This window comes from Myodes glareolus, chromosome 27 (genome assembly GCF_982192425.1).
Source record: "Myodes glareolus chromosome 27, mMyoGla1.1, whole genome shotgun sequence".
NCBI lineage: Eukaryota > Metazoa > Chordata > Mammalia > Rodentia > Cricetidae > Myodes > Myodes glareolus.
In genome coordinates, this window is record NC_142052.1 from 34794309 (window position 1) to 34817281 (window position 22973).

General features: G+C 48.8%; 1 protein-coding gene across 2 annotated transcripts; it reads right to left on the bottom strand.

Annotated features, from left to right (window-relative positions):
• Nucleotides 1–1961: 1961 nt before the first annotated feature.
• Nucleotides 1962–21626, bottom strand: Nemp2 (nuclear envelope integral membrane protein 2). 2 transcript variants are annotated; one of them, XM_085684264.2, is made up of 9 exons: nucleotides 21500–21626; nucleotides 14423–14535; nucleotides 12360–12591; nucleotides 12169–12241; nucleotides 11078–11171; nucleotides 10215–10329; nucleotides 8379–8604; nucleotides 4591–4764; nucleotides 1962–4149 (listed from the first exon to the last, which is right to left on the bottom strand). In XM_085684264.2, the coding sequence occupies exons 1-9, from the start codon at nucleotides 21594–21596 to the stop codon at nucleotides 4011–4013; spliced, it is 1263 nt and encodes a 420-aa protein (XP_085540390.2). In that variant the 5' UTR covers nucleotides 21597–21626; the 3' UTR covers nucleotides 1962–4010. The 2 variants fall into 2 exon arrangements, with proteins under 2 accessions (XP_085540390.2, XP_048311990.3); XM_048456033.3 differs by having other exon boundaries at nucleotides 10215–10283; nucleotides 11074–11171.
• Between the last annotated feature and the right edge of the window lie 1347 nt (nucleotides 21627–22973).

The window sequence follows — 22973 nt, forward strand, 5'->3', positions numbered from 1 at the left end:
GCCACTTGTTCCTTGCATCAATACAAGCCATACACAGCCCAGCCCTGAGTCGTGTGTGCCTGAAACCCATATGTGTGTTTGTTTCTATTCTGGACTTCTAGACATTCCCTAACACATTCAAACTCAGTTTCCCAAGCGATGGCCTTGCCTTACAGAACTTCCAGAAGACTGCAGAATTCTCTACTTTCGTGGTACCAGGACGAGTATTAGGTGCCTGTGACTCTTACCCTTGACAGGCGGCTAGTGTCTCTGAAGAACGGAATTCTAATTTTAAGCCTCTTCCTGCGGTGCAAATTGCCATACTAGACGGCAGAGAGCCAACGGGAAGACATCACCTGTGGGAAGTTTCATGGCCTCCACTTCTCCCACTTCTGCAAGGCCACTTGGACCCGAGTTACTCTGTGAGAGACGATTACTGGAAAAAAAACCGTGACTACCCATCCAGAAATCCTTTGGCCTTTGGTGCACCGGGTGAGAAAAGACACAGGCTCCACCTGAAACTCTCAATCACTCACGCGGTTTCTCCAGAGCTTAAAAAATATCCTCCAGGTAAGACTTCTGAGCGATTAGGCAGCTAGGGACACGACATTTCTATGAAGACAGGGGAAGGGACTGAAAGAAACCCTTCTCAAATCCACAACGATAGTTTGTGCCGGGGCAGCTGTGGTTTATACAGGGCGTCACTTGATGCTGTCTGGGGAGCGTGAGCCAGCCCCGGTGAGCTGAGCGGGATTCCCATCCACTCTGGGCGGCAAACTCACTTGTCCCACTGTGGCTCGACAACAGTCCCAGTTCTAAGGTGGCAACTCAGAGACCTCAGCGCTAGGGTTAAGAACGTGGGCTCTGGGGCACAGAAGTCTGTCTGGGTTGACCGTAGAGGTAAGGTTTGCGTGAGAGACTTGGCAGTTCAGACAAGGGTAAATGTGCCTTCTGAGACTGAATCCGCTACCGTGTCAGGCTCGGGGTCTGTCTCTTGTGCCGGCTGTGAACAGCTCAATGGACTTCAAACTGGCTAATGGGATGAAAGTCTTCTGGAGAATCAGAGTCAGGCGTGAGACAATGAAATTGAAATGGCACCTCACCTGTCCGTGAGTGCCAGCCAGTGGAGAGTCTGGCAAGGCGGCTAGTTCACAGGGCCCTTACATGATCACCACAGGTCTCGTCAAACCCCACGTCCTGTGTTACCCGTGCGCAGGATCCCAATTCCAGTCAGACAGAGAAGAAGCTAATCCAAAAGGTTACATCTCTAATTCTGAGAAACCATCAAATAGATGACAATGTCAGAGACTATTTGGGTTTGTTATTTCCTAACATCATCTCTGGATCTTAAATTATGTACACATTCAGATATATTGATGTAATCCATCGGCTATTCCAAATTTTAATCTTAAATTCCCAGATATTTAAAAAATTACAAATTCAAATAGTTTCGTGTTACACGGACACTCCCCTAAAATTCAGCCCTAAGTATTATTGGCAAACTACATAACGAATTCACTAAGCCTTTTTTTTTTTTTCTTGTGCTTGTAAAATGTGTTTTAAAATTAACCTTGGAGGGGCTGGAGCAATGGCTTGGCTGTTAAAATTAACATTTAAATGATCCGATTTTAAGCAAGGCCACCTACGCTGCTTCTCACCCACACATCTGGTGTTGAACAGTCCAACCTGTCTGTACCAGGAAGCCTTTGTGGTGGGTATCCACTATTAGCGAGGGCACAACACAGGGTCCTGGCGTGTGTAAGCTCACACCTGTGAAGGTGTGAGACACAAAACCAGCTGCCACCTTCCTCTGAAGGACACAGCCATTGGTTGAGTGGTCATCACACTGTCTAAGACCTTCAGAAAGAAGGGGGAGGGCGAAGGGAACGGGACTGGAGGACGGTCAGGAGGCAAGCATGTGATGGGGCCGGAGTGGCGATGTAATAAACACTGAATCAGAAGCCAATGGCACAAGCCACCAAGCGTGTTACCAGAAATGCTTTAATTGTTTAGCCTCTCACAGAACAATCTGACAGACCCATGATTCCTTCCAAAACTAAGCCCGGAAACAGCATCCCGAAAGACTGCCATTGTGTTCACTGTGGCTGCAGGGGCTCGCTGCCGTCGGAGCTGCTTCCTCACAGCGCAGTCTCCGGTGGCTCAGGAGGGCTGCGCGGGCAGGCGCAGCAGTGGGTGCCGCCGTGTCAGTCACATACAAACGCAGTCGATATTAGACAGACCACTTAGTGAGGGGTGAACACGGCCATGCACAGCACTGACATGCCTGACACATTACAATATAGCACCAATAACTAAAGCTACAGAAAAGGCAAACCACATTAAGCTGTGGCCAAATCCTGTTAGAACGCTCGTCTATACTGGCAAGACAGTCAGGTGCCAAGATGAACGGAGGCACGTCGTTTCACAGTTTTGTATAAATAAAGCTTTATTTTATGCCTGAGTGTTCTGCCTGCGTGCATGCATGTGTGACACGTGCATGCCTGGTGCCTGCGGAGTCAGAGGGTACCAGATCACCCGGAACTGCCATGCCATGTGGGTGATGGAGACGGAACTCAGGTCCTCTGCAAGGCAGGGAATCCACTGGGCCACCTCTCCCCACACGGCATTCTTTGGATTTTTAAAATCGAGCTCCCTGTAAAGGTGCTGACTGCCCTGAGTAACGTTGCTAAGGAAAGAACCAAGACTCCTAATGTTAAATGTGCCTGTAGAAAGCAGATCCAGGAACACTGACGACTGCTTCAAAGAGATCATTTGAGAGTCAATCTAGAAAGTTCCATGGAGTTTGCAGCTCTCAAGAAATGACAGTGATGACTGCTGTATGTCCCCCTCACCGTGTCTTTCTTTATACAGGACGGCTTCTCGTGTTTTTATCATTGCAGTCCAAAACAAAGACAACAAAAACGAGCCTGCATTTGGTCCTCAGAGAATCAAGCCAGCGGCTCCTTCACAGAATGCTTGCCATAGTCAACCCTTAGACCCATGTCTGCTCCTTTCTTTGGGGTCGAAGCAGTTAGTGGCTCATTTCATGCTGGAGTTTATCATGGGTCAAGAAACAATCATTTTCTCTCTATAAAAAATGAGTAGTATCAAAATCTGTTTTGTGAGAAACCATCGCAAACATATAAAACCAGCTTAAAAAATTAAACCTCAATGTCACAAATGGCTACCTGCTTTCAATTTTAATATATAAAAGTACAAAAATTATAATCTGTCTGCATATAAAATCTTGTGAAAACATGAAATATAGTCTAAGAAATGTTTTAAATAGCTATGATTAAATAGCTAATTGGTCATTATTTTAAAAAGAAAGCAACATAGACAAAAATCGAGGCACCAACACCGTGAGACCAAGGCTGCCGAGGACACAGCCCTGACCCTCCGTCTGAAAATGGTTGTCTACCTGAGTCTCAGGGTGCACCAGGGCTGGCGCACGGCCAAGGCTGCTGAGGACACACCTCTCAAACCCGAACCTCCCAGCATGTTCTAACAACTATTCATCTCATGGAAAGTGGTTTCTGGTCATTAAGTCTGCGGCCCTGGTGCACGATGTCTGCCGCTCAGACCCACGATGCCTTCACAGCACTGAAGACGGAGAAACCTGCTATGTATGACTGAGTCCACCATGCCGGCGCGGGAAGCCGTTATCAGCCCTAACTAGTACCACGCAGAGTGCACTTTAGAAAACACTGCTATCAAGAAACGGAGGGAGAGCAAGGCAGCCTTCTGAGCCAGCTTCACCGCATCAAGAGTGAAGCTAGAACCCGGGGCTGGGACGGTATCTGACCTTGCTTACTGAGCTAAAGGAAAGGTCCCACTGTCCTAACCAAAGTCGTCTTCATTTGGGGCAAGTGGCCATGATTCTTAGAATCCTTAAGCCACCTACGGCACAGTAAGCGGGCTGCCGGAGGCGAGTTCTCGGCACACGTGCTTGTCCTCAGCCGTGCACGCGTTGCCCACGACCACTGAACGGGGATCTTTGCCTTTCACCCCATCCCTCGTTCACACTGAGGTCAGCTTGCAGGTTGACTGTCAGCCTGCAGGCTGAAGAGCTGCTCTTCCAAGAAGGTGCTCCCAAGGCCGTACTGCCTCTCGTGTGTGCTGACTTCCTCGGGGGACAAGTGGCTCGCTCCGAGAACAAAGTCTGCAAACCTGTGGAATTTTAAACGGGGAAGGCGGTCACGGAGGCTTACCTGAAAGACAGCGTGCGGCTCGCTGCACGTCCCCTTTAATGGAACCTGACTGTGTCGGCTGAGGAAGGCATTTCCACCCGGGACAGAGACGGGCTTCTGTGAGTCCACAGACGGCCGTGCAGGGCAAGGGGGAATGTGTGCGGGTTTCTGAGGCCCCACCACGGCTGGATGCATGCAGTCACTCACGCATCTCTTCCCTGCCCTTGGTGACTGCGGTGTGATGTTCATACCTCAGAGTCAATGCCTCACCCCGTCCACCGAGGGCCATATTTCCTCAGGCCTTAGCAGCCCTCCCACAGCTCTGACGTAATGCGTAACCAAGAGAGACGGCTGCTGCTAAGCAGAAATGTGGGGTTTTCACGCCGCTCAGGGCATGAGCCGCGGCCAGGGCAGGGCTTACTTTTTAGGAGTCTGGAGCCTGGAGACAGCCAGCCAGGAAGGGAAGTCGGGCCGGCAGCAGGCACGGCGCAGTTCCTCCAGAGCGCTGGCTGTTTCGGCCTCAGCTTGCTCCCTGTACTCGTCCTCGGTGAGAAGCTTCACCACCGGTTCTGTTGTGAGCCACAGCCTCATTTTCCTAAAACACATGACATCTGGTTGTCATAGTACCGTCCAATCCAATCCTTATGACATGTAAAAATACACATCTTAGACATCAACAGTATTACCTCTGAACTCCTTGTACAGCACCCTATGCTTTCTACCATCCTATGACTGAGGAGCGGGAACACGCAGCATGGGCCTACTGTGCGTTCCACCGCCCTATGACTGAGGAGCGGGAACAGACAGGGGGCCTACTGTGAGTTCCACCGCCCTATGACTGAGGAGGGGGGAATAGGCCTACTGTGCGTTCCACCACCCTATGACTGAGGAGCGGGAACAGGCAGGGGGCCTACTGTGTGTTCCACCGCCCTATGACTGAGGAGCGGGAACAGGCGGGGGCCTACTGTGTGTTCCACTGCCCTGAGGAGTGGGAACAGGCAGGGGGCCTACTGTCTTCTCTGACCATCATAGCAATTTCCTAAGGCTTCTGAGAATCAATTTCTGATTGAGATGTTGAGTATAACTTTTTTTTTAGTGACCCCTAATCATACAACCAGACAAGAAGTCTGGCTTCCGTGCTCTTTGCTTGCTGATTTTCTCAGGCACAAACAGAAACAAGCTTTCAGTATGTGCTTTTATGGAGATCAATGGGGACATCCACGGCTCTCTACAGGAAGCTAGGCCTGTGGGCTATCGCTCCATCTAGTGGCGGAGCCGCCAACGCACAGAGCGAAAGTGCCGCACTGAGGGGGGGGGGGATTTATTATTAGTTCGTCTTTGGCTACACGTGCACTAAGAAACCAGAGACTGGATTTTCTTTCCCAGTCAGAAAAGTAAAAAATATCACAATAATATAGCCATCTGTACTTAGGAATTCAAGATGCCAGTAAGGACATAGTCGTGATACAGTTTCAAATAACATTTGTTGTGGAGCCTTAAAAATGTCTGCAATGGCTTCAGATCTACCTCTCACACACACTTCCAAGGGTTAAAAACATACATTTTTTTTTTTTCCTTAAGGGCTGAGATATCTTCCCTTTGAAGGTTCGGCTAATGGTTGATAAGCTGGATTGAGGAACCAGGGACACTGCTTCATTCTCCTCTTCTGAGTACCTGGTTGGGCTTCCTACAGGAAAACCCAGACTCTGGCCCAGAAAACCAGGACACAACCCAGCTTGAGGGTGCACTCATGGCCTGAACTGGCCAATCCCTTCCCAGTCCCATCACGGTCTCATAAGTTACTGTGTAGATGAAGTGGGACATTTATACAAATTGCTCAGCAGCTAATCAAAAGAATAGCTAGTACATATCATTAACATATATGTAATATGTAAGCAGCTTTTTACAAACCAGCGAGTCTGATGCAAACGTCAAGTCATTCTTTCTCTGGTCTATTTAATTCGTAAGTTCCTGCTTTAGTCCCTGGGTTTTCATAGAACTATTCTTTGTTTGTTTGTTTGTTTGATTGATTGATTATGTATACAGTGTTCTGTCTGTTTGTATGCTTGCTGGCCAGAAGAGGGCGCCAGATTTCACTACAGATGGCTGTGAGCCACTATGTGGTTGCTGGGAATTGAACTCAGGACCACTGGAAGAGCAGTCAGTGCTCTTAACCTCTGAGCCATCTCTCCAGCCCTCATAGAACTATTCATTGGCAAAATTTAAAGTAGCCACTGTAAAAGTATGCATGGATTGTTACAGAAAGCCCCAAGGATGAATAATGGAGCCACCCAGCCAATGACGAGAGCACACTCGCTACTGGTAAGACAACCAGGTGCCTAAGGGAAGGAAAAAGGAGCTCTACCCAGGATGCCTTGGGCCACAGCCTGGCAAAGATGGTGGCCAGGAGGCTCCACAGTGGCCAGTCTCCTCCTGGAAGAGGGACTTCTGATGATCCCAGAGCAGAGCAAAGATAGAAGCTCCTGGTCTCTGGACCTCCCACTGGTACTGCTGCCTTTCGGGCTGCCATTCCCCCTATCTGGGCGCCCTGCACTGTCACTGATGTCACTGAGGCTTGTGCTCCAGCGGACGCTGCCATACACCACCAGGTCCATCCCCTACCCGTTACCATGGAGTCTCCTTCCTCACAACCGCGTACTAGACATCCGTTAACCCTGTTTACCAGCCTCCATCTCACTCTCCTACGTGTCTGCGTGGACCACAGCCGTGTCTAAGACTGTCTTCTCCTGCAGGGGCCGCCCCGATCACCTACCCCCCACGCCAGACAGCAGATGGGTCTGTCCCACCAGCCAACAACTGCTCGCTGTCGCAAGTATGATTCTCATCTCTCAGGGGTGTTTTCTATTTCTCATCAGATTAACTGCCAACATCTGTACTGTACGGGTTACAGTTGATTTCCCGTCTACACCTGCAGGCTGACCGCAGCATCACTTCTGCACACGGCAACCATCAGCTCCTCCTGATTTTAACGACTGCCTTTGTGGTGGGGCTGCAGAGTTTCCCACAGTCCTCTTGGCCACCCACTGCCTCGCCCCTGCCTGGACCCGAGTGCTTGGATTTACACATTCTGTGCAGGCAGGCATCGGGGAGAACTAATAGAAATGCATTCAGGTTGGCCCCTTACCAGCCCCCATATGAAGAACCAGACTAGAGCCCTCAGTGCAGCCTGTGGCTGCATCCGGCCACAGCACGTCTCACTCACTGCGCCAGCAGCACCGTCGCCTGATGATGGCGCTAGGTAGGGCTTTCTCTCTCGGGAAGCCCTCCACATCTGTCCAAGCTTCACTCTCGGTCATTAAGAGTCAACCAAATAATATCTCTTCCAGAAGTCGTTCACAGAGTAACACCACATCGGTCCCTGAGCAAGCTCTGTTTTCACACCTATGGGATACTTGAGTACGGGGACTGGGGAGGCGGCCCAGTGGTAAGAATGCCAACTGCTCTTCCAGAGGACTGTGGAGCGGTTGTCAGCTCTCACATCAGGTGGCTCACCACTGCCTGCTACTCCAGCGCCAAGGGATATGGCGCCCTCTTCTGGCCATTGGAGGTACTCACAAATATGGCAGGTGTGCCACACACACACAAACACACACGTCTTTTCTCTTAAGGTAGAAGATATATAAATGCATGTCCACATCTGCACACACACACTTCACTTTCACAAGCAGGGCCATCTCAACCTGTGTGCTGGGCACAGATGTACAGACTAAGGAAACACATAACAGTATTGTGTCAGCGGAAGTTACCGTATCTTTCTTTCTGTATTTTCACAAAGTTTAAGCCTTAAACTTAAAACCTAAAACAAAGCCATCCTTTAACAAAATGAGCTGAGTAACTCCTTCCAATCATTTATGATACATTTTCTCCTAACTCTTATCCCATGGCGCATTTAATATCACTACAGCAATCTTGGTTCTAATGAAAAGAAATGTGTGATAAAGAAATTTTAGGCAGGGCCCACGCCATTTTGTTGACTTTAGTGAGGCTCTGACTACTGAGTACTTGGTGTCAGAACTCAATGGAGATGGCAGCAAATGCTTAGAGCTCTTTTTCCTCCTGGGTTTCAGAGCGAAACCTCCAGATTAAACATAATCACCCGTACGCTATAACCCAAAGTATCTCTTAGAACAATAAATAAAACACAGAACTTGAAATGTCAGAGTTGGTAGCAATAGAGAAGATACCCACCACCTCAGATAGCTGAGCGCTCTCAGCAGATAGCGCAGGCTCCGGGAGAACAGGAGGAGGCCCATGATGGCGTAGGCAAACTGAGGCACGGCTGCCCCCATGTAGACCAGGACCAGGGAGAGGAACCGCAGTGTCCACATCAGAAGGCCTCTGCTCCACGCGCTAGTGAGGGGCCCGTGCCAGTAGCAGGCGGCAAAGCTACAGAGCCCAACCACCAGGAAATAGCCTGGGGACACAGAGGAAGAGAGAGAGCGGAAATGTGAGCTGGAGAACCGATGTGGAAAACCTGGCAGAGCCTTGACTGAAAAATAACATCTATCAGAAAACCTTAATTTGAAAAATCAAGAAAAAATAAATTTCCTTTTCCTAGTGAAGGCCGAAAAAAGCGCCTACAGCCATCAGTCCTTGTACTTGAGCTCACAGGCCGACTCTAAGGATGTATCATGATTATCAGTCTGGCTGCATCCACGTGTATGTGGTACCCACAAGGCCAGAAGACGCTGGTGCCCAGGAAGTGGACTAAGGCAGTTGTAAGCTAACCAATCCAGTGCTGGGAACAAACCCAAGGCCTCTGAGACAGCAGCAGGCACTCCAGACCTCTGAGTGGGCGTTCCAGCCCGACAGGCTGACTTGTAATAACTTAAGATACATACTGAAAATTAAGATAACATATAGTCATATCTTTTTAAAGCCGTGTCCTAAGTGGACAAATGGTTCGTGGTTGCTTTGGTCGAAAGTAAGCCATTGGATTTCACACATTGCTATAACTCTTACTTTTCATTTTTCTCTGCACTAAAGGAGAACGTCATTTTACAGAGGAGCCATCAGGTGGCTAGCCACACTCAGTCCATCACTGGCAACGGGTGACACCCTAGAAGTGCCATCAGATGGGACGTGCATGTGACATCTAATGAGTCCCACTACAAGCGCTCACTTTGTTTCTAAGCAAACCTTGAGATTCAGTTTCTTATCTGCAGTAGATATGGAGGAGAAATAAAAGGACTAAATGATGCCCCAGAATGGGCGCCACAAAAATCCAGAGACTGGACCTTGCACAGGCTGCCTGGCGTGGCTTCTCCAGCACACCCCTGTGATGAAGGGAGTCATGACGGCTAGTGAGGTTAAGGTTATAACTCAGTGGTACACAGACGGCGGCGTACATGCCACCCAGGCACAATTTCTAGCACTAACAACAGCAATTAATACTTATTGGTCATATAGAAAATGCTCTTGTATGTTAGGAGTAAATTATAAATAATTTAATATAATAGGAAAGGAGGCTAAAATAAAGTGTTTAAGAATGAATTGCTTTTGTTTTAGCTACATTGTCCTTGAATGTGAAATCTGATATTAATGGGGCTCCGATTCCCATTATTTCCTAACAAAATCAAAGTTTTTATACCATAAAACAAGGGGATTAAATGGTAATCCTGCTTTCTGTTTCTGAAAAGCCGAGTTTCCATTGGTTACATTTCCACCTTTCAAGCGGAACACGTGTGAGAGAGAGGGGGGGGGGGGGACTGGGGGGTGATGAGGAAGCTCCTCGTGCAGCGCTTACACCAGAGCCTGGATGTGGCTGAGCTCGGCCACGGTTTTGGAGCATTTTCACTCGTCTGATGAATTGTACAAAACACTAAGGTTATAGAGGAAAAGAGTTCAAAATGGGATAAAAACGAACTAAAACACCAACTATGGTAATGCAATAAAGTGTTATTTTTAATTGCTCCTCTCCTTAAATCCTACGAAAATTGAAATGGATGGAGGCGTGTGGGACGTCCTCCGCTGGCACTTCCCGAGCTAGCCAACGACAGGGGGTCCCTCTGTGTCGTTACCTACCTAATACGTACAGTCTGTGTCCACACCACGGCCTCTTCAGGTCTTCCGTCAGCCGGTACCCGACATAAACTGAAGCAAACCAACAACCAATCATTAGCGCCCCAAACGTGCTATACTGTGTGTGGAAGAAAACAGCGACATGATGTATACATATATACATATCCATACATATCCATACACACACACACACACACACACACACACACACACACACATTGGCTCATTCACTCTCACAAAAATAGAAGCAAACAAATTCTCTGTTCTAGAAATGCCTAGGTCAAGTCAAAGTGAGGACGTCCCTAATCTTTCTGAGTCTCGCGGTTCAGGGCACGGTTCCTCTCACGTAAGAGCGTTAAGGGCATGCAGACTTGGGCCCCACTGCTGGAGCAGAAGCTACATTTTAACAGCCCCCACCCCCAGTTGGCTAACAGTGCATTAAAGTCGGAGAGCATTACTGAAAAGTATAAATTGCTGGCATTTAGAGCTTTAATCAAAGTCATTACAGAATTACAATCACAAACTAATATTAATTTATTCTTTGGGGCATTATTTTATATTACTTTGTAAAAAAAATAGATATCGCACCACTATCACGTAATGCCCCAGAGACTCAGGGTCATTCTCCCAAGATACAGTTCATAAAAGGGCACAAAAATATCACCAAACTATATAATCCTATATCTCACTAATAAACACAAACCGTCTCTTCAGAAACAGACAGACTTTACGGTCCGCTTACACGGCAGAGGCGCACACCTGAATCAGGATGTGTCCCAGCGGGAGTTCACTTTTATTAACTTTTCAATATCTGTGAGAGCTCGGATCCCACTTCCTACTCATTGGCGTAGAAGATACCTACCTACCTTTGGAATGTGTCTCTTGGCCATCAGAAGGACAAAGACTAGTGTCAGGAACACACCTAACACGGTGCCCGACGAGTAATAGAAAACAGGGCTTCTGTCAAGACAGAGGAGAAGGTCACATCAACACCAAGTGCATTGTGAGTAAAAACAAACAAACAAACAAAAAATCGTAACGCTCAATGTGGCAACAGTAGTCGAAAGTAGTAGAAAGAAAAACTCTAATCACATTCCATACATTTTAAATTGAAATCAGTACTTGAAAGTTTCAGTCAATAGGCTGCCGTTAAATGACTGAGTTACTGTCTATGTTCAGAACGTGATCCAAAATGTATGCCCCTGTCACATGGCAAGCACGTGCCTGAGAGCTTCCCACGAATCCCCAGATACCCACGGATAAACCTTACAGAGGACGAACCCGAGATACCAAGAAGCTAAAGGGCTTTTCCGAGTGTGGGGGCTGCTGGAGGACTCAGGACAGCAGCCCCGGTCATCGGCATCTAGGCTTTCCTCTTCCCACTACAGATCCGACACCCGGTCAGAAAAGCTGGCCGACACCACCACACGCTCCCGTCCACACCCTCGGGACAAGCTCAGAAGTGAACAAGGCTGAGAACGATGGAGATTATGGGTACGAAGCAGGCCAGGCAGGTTAAGAAGTAAATCCTGGCAAGAGAGTGGCTTTTATAGGAAAGTTACAAGAAATAAAATAGCAGGGCAACACGCATCCAGGAAGCAAGTATCTGTCCCGACCAAAGGGGCCCGGGTAAAGGCAGCAGGCCCCTAGCAGCAAGAACCTTGCTGAGCACGAACCTTGGCATTCATGAGAACGAATCATGTGATGTTGGACGTGTGCTCTGTAATTAACAACACAGGACGAGTCGTACCAGATTCACATACGTAAACTGATGTACGCAAGTGCACTCTGCACCATGCACGTACCTCCAAAGATTCTACACTGCCTTCGGCCCTGTCATTTGTAAATTCCAGGAGAGCCACAGACATGCAGTGGTGCACAAACGCTCAGCACAGAGTCAGAAACAACATTTATACCTTTGAATTAGACCATTACAGATATAAAAACGGGCACTTACTGGCTCAAAGTCTTTGCAGAAAAGAAGAGGAGAAGACCTGCCACAAACAGAAGGAGGAGTCTGAGGTCCACAGCTGGAAGATAAAAAGGTGCAAACACCACAGATATTTTGCGTCAGTCTACAAAGCCGCGGAAAGAACAGGAAAGTCAACGTCCTGAGTGTCCAGTCAACTCTAACGACAACGGACTTACTGTGTCGGTCCACGCTCACTATGTAGGTCGACACCCTCCCGATGGGCTTCACAGAGAAGCATACGGTTTCTCCGTATGGACTGAAGACCATGATCAGTCCCTTAAGCTCCTCTGGTGCCCAAAAGTTATGAATCACACATTTGATAAATGATAGAATGGTTTCCGGATGCTGGCAATTACGGCTCCCTGTGATGTACACAATTCTGAGCAGGCCAGGACTGGCGACGGTCACCTACGAAACAGGAACGGGTCAGCCTAGGCAGAATCAAACCTTCCCCTTCGCTCAACGCAGGAATGGCTGAGGGAAGAAAACTCCAGTGCACAGGACAGAGATCTGGTCCTCAGTGGCTGGAATGTCACACACCGCATTAGCGAATTGGCTTACAGCTGACTTTTACCAGCTGTGACAGGGCACGGGGCGGTCGTCCCAGCACTTGGGACGCAGAGGCAATGGGTCACAAGTTTGAGCTCGCGCTGAAGTTAGCAACATGGAGGTGCTAGGAACCTTGGGGTGCAAGTCTGAGTGACTGAAGTGGTCGGAGATGGGAGAATGGCAGATACCAGCTTTGGAGAGGGATTTTATTATAGTGAGAAACAGAGAAATGAGAAGAGGTACAGCGAAAGACGGGGGCTTTGTAGGAACCATGCAGCGGGGAGGGAAGTGCCGCTGGGCAGAGGAGGGTGGGAACTACACATCTCCCCCATGGCAGACATTTCCCCACATGCAGGGAGCTGAGTGTCTGCGCAGGAGCCGACAGGTGGGTGTTGAGAAAAGGGAGAGCACACAGCCATTTCTGATTCTTTCCATTTCTTTTCTTTTCCTACATGACCTCCATCTTTATTTTTACATTTTTTTAATTGAAAATATTTTTTCCTCATCCAATATATTCCGATATATCCAATATATTTCCAATATATTTCTCCTCAACCAGCTTCTCCCAGATCCTCCCAACCCATCCAAATGCACACCTTTTTTTTTCTGATTAGAAAATAAACAGCCATCCAAAATAAATAAATAATGAAAAAACTCAAAACAAACAGAAAAAAAAAGTACCCTAAGAAAGAGACCATGACACACATGCAGAGACACACCTTCACACAAATCCCATAAAAACATAGAATCGGAAAACAGGATATATGAGCAAAAGACCTGTAAGAATAAGAATAATAAAAATACCCTATAAAATTATCGTTGAGGTCATTTTGTGTTGCCCCTCTACTGCTGGACATGGGGCCTGCCCTTAAATGTGCTTTGTATACCCAGTGAGACGCCACTGGAGAAAACTGACCCCTCCTGTCCACAGCTGTCAGCTAGAGAGCGTCTCAAGTGAAGACGGGGGTTTGTGCACACTTCCCGCCTGGCTCAGAGCTGTGCAGGCCCTGTGCATCCTGCCACAGTCTCCGTGGGCTCATATGCCCGTCAGTCCTGTTATGTCTAGAAGACCTGTTTCCTTGGTGTTTTCAGCCCCTCTGGCTCTTACGATCTCTCCACCTCCTGTCCCTCAGGGGATATTTTTTCCATTTTTTAATGAAGCAGAGGATCGTCAGCCAAGAATGAGAGGGGAGGAGGCGCCGGAGTTGTGAAGCCTTTTGGAGAAGAGCTGAGTGAATGAAGAGGGATGCGAGGGGCGGGTTACTGCAGCTTTCACGTCCCAGAAGCTCCCGGGAAAAACGTACAAGATGCCGGGCATGGCGGCACCAGAAGCCGCATGAGCCCAAACATCTTATTCTCTAGGAAGGGTACAGGCTGACATCATGTCTTGAGACGGGGCACACTACCCCTCAGCTCAGAGCACTCCTTCCCCAGCCAACCCAGCCTTTCTGAATCGACACGTTCCCAGTGAGTGCACTCATCACTTTTAATTACTGCCTCTCTGCGTCCTCAGAGCCGTGGCCCTCAACCTTCCCAGTTCTGCAACCCTTTAATACAATTCCCCGTCTGCCCCTCAAGTTAGCTTTCATCCTGGTACATCAGCTATGAGTCATACAAAATATATCTTTAAATCCCAAAGTGGCGCACTTTAATCTTACATTCTTACGACAGGATACAAACGTAGCCTAACCTGCACCGTCGACCACATGCATGTCCACTGTATTTGCTCTTGACTGTAGCAGTAACAGTCTGACGTAGATGTTTCAATGAAGTCTGCTTCCTTCAGAGATTTACACCTAGGAGCTGAAAGATAAAAAATAAAGTAAACTTAGGGCTTCCTAAGTAATTGTTTTTTTTTTTAAATGTTCAAAGGGAGGTTGTCATAGTTTGTAGTATTCTATGACCAAAACTTCTTCTACATGGTCATTAGAGACCTTCACTCTTCCCAGTCTAGCAAGTGTCTGTGTGAAGGAAACACACCCTGAGTCAACACGGTAACCATCATACATGTTAGAGAACAGTACTACCATAGCCAGAGTCAGCACTCTTAGGTCACATGTGACCATCATACATGCGCAGAGAACAGCGTGTCTTTGGTCCAAGAGTGGATGGCAAGAGTTATGGGAAAGAAACACCATCAGAAGACTCGAGAAAAAGTTGTAAGCGATAAGACAGTATCAGGACCCAGAGACAACCAACATGAGCGTCATCAGATGAGCGAAGTCACGGGGGCTCAGCTCAGGGGTGAAGAAGCAAGGAGAGAGTGAGCAGATGCAGGAGCCATTGGGACACCTCAGCTGGAGAGAAGCAATGGCCCCATCTACATAAGGAATCCGCACTTCACCCTGAAAGCAGAGGACAGAGGACTTCAGGTAGGTATCAAATGTGGCAGGAAGCGGAGGACGACATCACAAAGGGCTCCCCTCAACTGTCTAGTCAGTTCTGGGCAGGATCGTCACCAGTTACCAAGCAGAGGCACCCACAACGGGAGGAGGCATCTGTCATCTCTAGGTCCCGCAGCAAGGAGAGGACCCAATTTCTCAGGGCGTGAACCGAGGAGGAGGAAGGACAGCAAGAGCTCTCGGGGAGAGAAATTGACACACTTTGGAGAGTCGGTGGATAAGGGAGAGGAAGATGTGAAGGTTTCTGGACGGTGAGCTTCTACCCCATGATTATGGAGAGGTAGGGCTCTGAGAAGAAGGGGAGATTAGTTCAGTTCTGGACAGACTGACATACAGTCAGTTCTCACCGGGTCTAAAGATGGACAGAGAGTTCTACAGCCAAGAAGATCTTTGGCTGGAGCCCAACAGAGACATGTAAGGCCTAGTGTGTTCACAAATAACACTGATATAGCATTCAGCAATGTAATCTGAGGGGGAGGTCCTCTAGTACCTGTGATAAACACGACAAAAGAATTAAAAACGGGGTTCGCTTTCCGAGACCACTGCTGTGTTTGAGTTTGAACCAAGTTCTTTGGAGTCCAAGACAGTGTGTCGAACGTGAAGTGCCTCTCAGAAATAGGAGACCGGAGCAGGGAATACTTGCGGCTACCCAGAGAAATAAGCCCTTCGCCCTATTCAAAGCACAGTTAAGGGAATCCGCAGTGAAACCTGAAATGAAGCTAGACTAAACCCTTACACCAAAGTTCAGTAAGGACGAGGTAACCATCGCTACTAGTGATCATTATACCCAGTTAGAAAACAATGTTGAATCAACTCAATAGGTGCCTGCCTTGGCCTGGAATGTCCTTTGTGACAGGCTGAAGCGAGGACGGGCCTAGTCCTACCCCCTAAAACAGCCGCACCAAAGCGACAGCTTGGTTATATAAGGACCCAGGATACTCTACTGTGACGGAGGACTCCTTTCCTTGTTCCTCTGAGCACAGCAATGAAATCATCCACCGAGCCAGGGCTGAAAACCTAAGAATCTAGGTCAAGAGCCAGGATCCAGAGCGGTAAGAGGACCTTTGAGAGACTCTGCTAAGCACGGGACACCAGCCATTAACAATGTAGGGTATACGTAGATGTGAGACGTGCTGTGAACACGTGGGGCAGCCAAGGTGGAGGAATCCGTGGGTACAGCCGAGATGGGTACAGCCGAGACGCACACAGTTAAAAGCCAGGGGCAGCGTGCCCAAAGACACAGTCTCAGGACAGCGAATGCTGGCTATCAGCTGTAGAAAAGGAGGTCAAAGAATGCCATGCAAAACCAGGAAATGCTCGAGTGGCTGTGAGGACACAGTGGCACACCTTGGGAGCCCTGCCAGTTGAGCCAGAGGACCAAGCAGAAGGTCTCAGGCCCGGCCTTCCCACGTCACAGGCTCTCTACCTCCTGTGAGGTCTCTGGACGGGACCCAGAGCTAAACGGGGCAGCTGGGCCAGAAAACTATGTGCAGTGAACCCTTGAGAAGGGATTCATTTATCACTGGAAAAGAGCAAGTCCCAGCTGGGAAGGTGAAGGGCGTGGGGGTTGCAGGTTCACAGCCCTAGCGTCCCAGAACTTTAGACAAATGCCCATTCACGGTCTGGCATTTTGTCACCAGGAATGCTCCATGCTATGGGGTCTGGGGGTGTAAGAGGGTTCTTAGAGACGCCTCCAAGGTTCTCCCTGTTAACTCCTCTCCTAGAGAGCCCCATTATTTATGGGCTGAATTAACTTCACAGAAAACTTTGCATCTGTGGTCCGTAGAAGCTTCTCCTTTGAGGACTGAACTTGTAAACAAAGACTGCTATCATGAAGGCTTTCCAACAGACCCCAAGACTGTTTTCTGCTGTGGGACAATGGTCTTTTATCCTGTCACTTGTATTATTTTTAATAAAATGCTGAGTGGCCAGTAGCCAGGCAGGAAGTAGAGACAGGGCGACCAGGCAGGAAGTAGAGGCGGGACAATGAGAATTCTGGGAAGAGGGAAGTTTCAGTCTGCAGTCTTGATTCAGATGCAGAGGGCACAAGATGTGACATGCCTCACTGAAGAAGGTACCAAGCCACATGGCTAACACAGACAAGAATTACGGACTAATGGAAGTTATACGAGTTAATAAGAAGCCTGAGATACTGGGCCAATCAGTTTAGAATTAATGTAGACCTCCGTGTGATTTCTTTGGGACTTAACGACTGTGGGAACCGGGCAGGACAGGAACCTCAGTCAACAGTCTTCTACATCCCTGGCATCTGCAGCTCTTCAGAGCAAGACGGTGTGTGCAAATATAGCGCTGTAGCATGGCTGCGGGCCCAAAGCTTCCATTACGCAAGCATCATTCATTTTGTACTTAAGATTGCCCCAGTTGGTCTCCCTACTTCCAGAACTAACTCCACAATTCCTCCACAACCTTTCTTCCAATAAAACATACAGGCCTTCTATAAATAAAGCATCCCTCAGGGCCTATTATATGCTCCAATCACTTTCGCTAACACTGTGGAAACATCTACCCTCCTTTAGAAAGGCCCAGGTACCTCTATGGCCTCCTCTTCCTCAACCTCTCTCTCGCTTGAGGGCTCCAGCTGTACCAGTCCACTGACTCTCCTCAAAGTACCTGCTTAGCCCTGCCCTGGCAGGGCTAACACCTGTCGATAGCTGGCATGTTTGCCCTGATGCCACCTTTTCCAGAAGGCCTTCTCTGAGCCATGGCAGAACTGCGCTCAGCTGCTTTCTGCCGACGACAGGCTTCACCTCACACGGGAACGTCTTATCTCACTCTCTATGGACTTACTGAATCTGGCAGCGTTCAGGCTCTTGTCGTGTGCACGAGAGTTGCACTCTGAGAGGATTAGAGGATTACCCGAGCAAGCGTAACACGGCCAGCGAAAACAGCCAACTTCCGTGAGGAACTGCCAGTACGAGAGGAGCGGCCCCCGGCCTTTCCTGAAAACCTCCAGCATGCGGTGTCACTCCGCGCTCAGCTGGTACCACACCACCCACTCCAGAGCCCACGCAGCCAGGGAGCCAAGTGTGAGGTCACCAGTGTAGCCTGGACTACAGGACAAGGCTGGCCACACTAAGCGCCTCCGGCTAAGGACCAGCTTCCTTGCTCCTCCTCAGATACTGGAGGCCAAGAAGTGGCAGGAATCTTGGTTCTGACATCAGCGTATGCTGTCTAAGGGACTTCCTGGTTAGAACTTGTTCTGGATTTCCCCTCAGACTCCGGCAGATTAAGGAACATGCAGACGGAATTAATCGCATTCCCCAAGGCCTCAAGCCGGGCTTATGTGAACCAATGAGACAGAGGTCTCGTCGCTTTAAATACCATGAAGCTTGCACTGTTCAACTAATGGGGTGTGGGACTACCATGGTCCTGCCGCTTCTGTGACCTCACTTTCTACCGTCTCCATTACCTTGGGTCAACAGGATCCAAAAGAATTAGCTCAAAGTTTCCAGAAATAAGCAATTGATAAGCTTCAGGTAACTGTTGAGTAGACTGAGAGTACTGACGTATTGTCATTGTCCTAATTTATGCGTCATGGCAGTGAGGGAGGAAAGACACTCACGGAACTCAGAGCTCCGCCATTTCATTCATCAACTGGGGTGTCAGAACGAGTCCCGGAGGGCAAGGGCACACTACGGTGCACACATAAGGTGTGTGCAGCCTCACGTCACCTGCTTTGTCACTAAGTCAAAAGCAAATGACTCCTCTCCTGCTTTTCCTGCTTAGTAGCCTCCTTAATGTCCACGTATATTGAACTTGAAGAGTTTAGCCAGACATACGGCAAAAATCTTCAGTCAAAACGTTAGGAGCAGGCAGTGCTGAAGCCTACTTCTAGATGCTTCTAAAAAGGAAAAACATAAAACACTGTTCAAGCCCTAGCAGATGCGAAACCACTTCCCATATTAAAAATAATAATAACAATAATTCACTAGCATTCCTCCGGGGACCTAGGCTTCCACAGTTGGGGCACGGACACCATGGCCCCCTGATGACATCAAGAGAGAAACACAGCACACGGCATTCTTGCATTAAACCTAGACTCGGCTCTTCCAGGACAGGGGGAAAAGCAGGAAAACTGAAAACGTAAAAAGCCAACAAACTGTTCTTGTGGGAGTTCAAATGCAACCAAACGGCCCCAGATGGAGTGCGGATCTTCTTGGTATTTTCGGTACATTCACATTTTTCAAAGGTGTGAGCTCCAGAAGAGACGCCTCTCTGCACTAACTCCCCCTTGTTGTTTTTGTTGTTGTTGTTTGTTTTTCAGTTTTTTGAGACAGGGTCTCTGTGTAGCTTTGGAGCCTGTCCTGGAACTAGCTCTTGTAGACCAGGCTGGCCTCGAACTCACAGAGATCCACCTGCCTCTGCCTCCATTTTTTTGTTTGTTTTTTTGATTTTTGTTTTTCGAGACAGGGTTTCTCTGTAGCTTTGGAGCCTGTCCTGGAACTAGCTCTTATAGACCAGGCTGGCCTCGAACTCACAGAGATCCGCCTGCCTCTGCCTCCCAAGTGCTGGGATTAAAGGCGTGCTCCACCACCGTTTGTTGCTCTTAACCTGAATATAAATCTTGGTTTCTAGTCCTCCAGTGACATGAGAAGAGGACAGAACTCAGCACATCCCAGCGCACACACGGTCTGCTCCTCACTTCAGGAGACAATCTGCCCTGTCACAGAACTTCAAACTGTACATCTAAAATGGCCCCTTGTTGGAGAGAAGCCCGGGAAAACCATTTCTGGACCCTCAGCTGAAGGGCGGAAGTTTCTGTAGACCTGATCTATTGGTTTCAAACTAAGAGTCATGCTTGACTTGACGTTTCTCTTCCTCAGACAACTACCTGTCTCCCGGGGCAAGTGTCTGCCTTTTCTTCAAATAAGGCGACAGAAGGCTGGCCTCAGAGGGGCTGTCCCACGTGCCATGGCAGTGGGTATGTGCTCAAGGCAGGGTCTCAGAGCAGGGGAGGTCCTCGGGAACAATCAGAGGCCAGCCTCCCACGCTCTGGACGGCTCCTACTTTTTGGTAGGCAGGACCACCAGTGTCCCACGACACCGGCTTCACTAGCCGAAGCTGCGGTTTTCTGTGTTCAACCAGGGTCTGGAAACACCGAATGGAAATCACCTCCAAACAATAATATGTAAGTCCAAATAACGGATTCCCCAGCATTTCATTACTACTGCGTTTGTAGCAATTAATTTTCTCTTACTCTACTAAATTTGTCATTAAACTTGAAGGCAACTATGTATCTATAGGAGAAAAAGTATATGTAAGGTTTGATACTAGCTGAGGTTTCAGGTAGCCATTTGCAGTGTTTTTTTCAAAAATACATTTCCTGTGGGTGGGGGCACGTACTGCCTCGCTGTCTCATCCCGGGGTTCCTTGTAAAACCACAGCCTCGACAGTAGCAGCAGCCAACCGAGGGGGCTCTCACAGTGCCTCTGAGCACTCTAGGACAGTGGTCCCCTCCTACATGCATTTAACAACTCTCTGGAGTCGCGCCCAAAGTCGCCATCTTTCTCAGCTGCGGACGAAGGTTTTATCACCTCGTGGGTATCTTACACTTCCCACGCAGGAAAGTCCTGGTGTGTCAGGAAATACCCAATCTGTAAGCCAGGTGTGCCAGCCCCGAAAACCCTTCGCTTGGGAGGTGGAGGCAGGACTGTTGCACACTCGAGGCCAGCCTGGTCTACGTCAAAATCTCAAGGACCACTGGGGACACAAGGTGCGTCAGGAGCTAGAACCCGTTAGCCACTGTCTCTTTCAGTCTTAGACACCCTACTGACTTTGTCGGTGTGGAGAGTTTATCCAATTAAAAGTCCCACACTTGACAGCCCCCCGTGAGTCCATGGATGGCTGATGCAACGAGGAATGCAAACAAGCAACCTTTTAACCATGAGCGGTTAAAACAAATGGGGAAATTGTTCGTGGGGAATTGCTGAGTTTGGCAGCTACAACTTTGCAAGCCAGGATCTTCAGCAGCTCAAAGAGCCCGAGCAGCTCCCAGCTGCTTCCTCTGCACGGGGTTCAAGGCTGGCGCATCAGCAGTATTTTGCATATGAACAACCACCCAGGTCACAGCAGCCAATCGGGGACAGAATCCTGGTTTTACTCTGAAGCTTTTACCCTCCTCTAGTTTGGGGTTGCATGAGATTTGTGGAGACGGATAAAATAAGATTTCAGACAAGAGCTGGTGGCAAAGGGCCAGCTGTGCCGGTGCTCGGCAGTGTGTCCTGAACGAATTAAAACGTGAAGCATCCGGATGCTCGCACGCAGGGGGTGGGGATTGGCCGCGCCCACGCGTGACCCTGACGCCCAGAAGGGAGCCCCCCCCCACCGCCCGGAGTCAGGGTTACCTGCCATCACCGCCTCCTCCTCCTCCTGCACCGCGTCCGCGGGCAGAGTGGTCAGGAGCGGCAGCCAGAGCACCAGCCACCAGGGCCCGGGAGTCATCGCGGCCCGAGCAGCGGAAGTGGCGCAGCCGCGGGCGCGCGGGAAAGCGAAGGCCGGGATGGCGGGGGCGGGGCCGGCCGTGGTCCCGCCCTCCCCGCGGTCCTCGGTGCGGCGCCGCGGTAACCACCAGGGGGCGCTCGCCCGCCTCCCGGCTTCCTGGCTCGGCGAGGATGGGGCGGACCGCTTAGAAAGGGCAGACTCTTTGCAAGCCGCCTCTGGGAGATAAAACCAGCAAACCCCACTTAAATAATAGCCAGTTTCTTTTTGTTCATCCCCTCCTCTCTCTTCCTTTTCTGAGAAACAACAACAACAAATTTGGAAATTTCAATGCTTAACTGCTGTATCTAAGCCCATGAACACAGTATCTTTAAAAAATAAACAACAAAAAAAACCCCTCAAAAACAAAATCAAAGGGTTATAAAAAGCGCACTATTAATACAGTGTCTCTTTAAGAGGTTTGGAGGCTGCAGAGATGGTGAAAAGCACTTACCGCTTTCCAGAGGACCCCCGTTCAGTTTCCAGCACCCACGTGGCAGAAGCCCAGAGCTGCTCTGTTTGCAATTCATTTCAGGGGATCCAGTGCCTTCTTCTGGCTTCTGTAGCTTATAGTACCCAGGTACACACAAGTAAAACACCCATGCACTTAAAATAAATAAACCTTCTTGAAAGCTTGAGATTGTGTTTAAAAACAAAATTCAAAGATATGGTGAGTGTTCTAAATCTAACTGGCCTGGTCAAGAGTCAGCTGACTGCAACAGTAGACTCCAAGAAACTGGTACCCCCCCCCCCCCCAGAAATACCACATGGGGAGAAGGGAAAGCCTAAAGCCAGTGTCAGCTGCAGGGAAATGCTCCCTCCCTCCTAGAGAGAGGTTCTCAGAATATCGATAACTAGAATAGCTCTGTGTTAAGAAGAAGCCTTCCTCAGCCTCTGGAAACTTTTTGGTGTATTTGCTACCTGAAACAGGCCAGAAGGCTGTGGTGGTGGTGGTGGTGGTGGTGGTGGTGGTGGTGGTGGTGGTGGTAGATTGTAATCCCATCATGTGAGACATAGTTAATCAGAAGGTCACCATGAGCCTCAGAGACTTAGGCCAAGGCTAGCCCTGCTACCTGAGATCTTATTTCAGCCTCCCCCCCACCACTCCCTTCCCTGCCTCGCCACACATACAAAGCTAGAATAAAAAGCTGTCTTCTTTTTCGTAATTTCAGTCTTCCACTGACAGCCCTAAAGTCAATGAATATAAATCATTTTTTCTAAAAAAAAAAAAAATCTTCATTTTTCTTAAAGGTCTAAATAAATTATCATCAATTTAGATAAAGGAGGCTTTAACCAAATGTGTATACTATATGTGATGTTCAAAGCTCAGAATTTTCTTTT

Coding starts and splice junctions, on each gene's coding strand:
- Nemp2 (XM_085684264.2), bottom strand. CDS start 21,596: ATGACTCCCGGGCCCTGGTGGCTGGTGCTCTGGCTGCCGCTCCTGACC. Junction 12,242..12,359: donor AGTGAGCGTGGACCGACACA/GTAAGTCCGTTG, acceptor TTTATCTTCCAG/CTGTGGACCTCAGACTCCTC. Junction 4,765..8,378: donor GCGCTCAGCTATCTGAGGTG/GTGGGTATCTTC, acceptor CATGTGTTTTAG/GAAAATGAGGCTGTGGCTCA.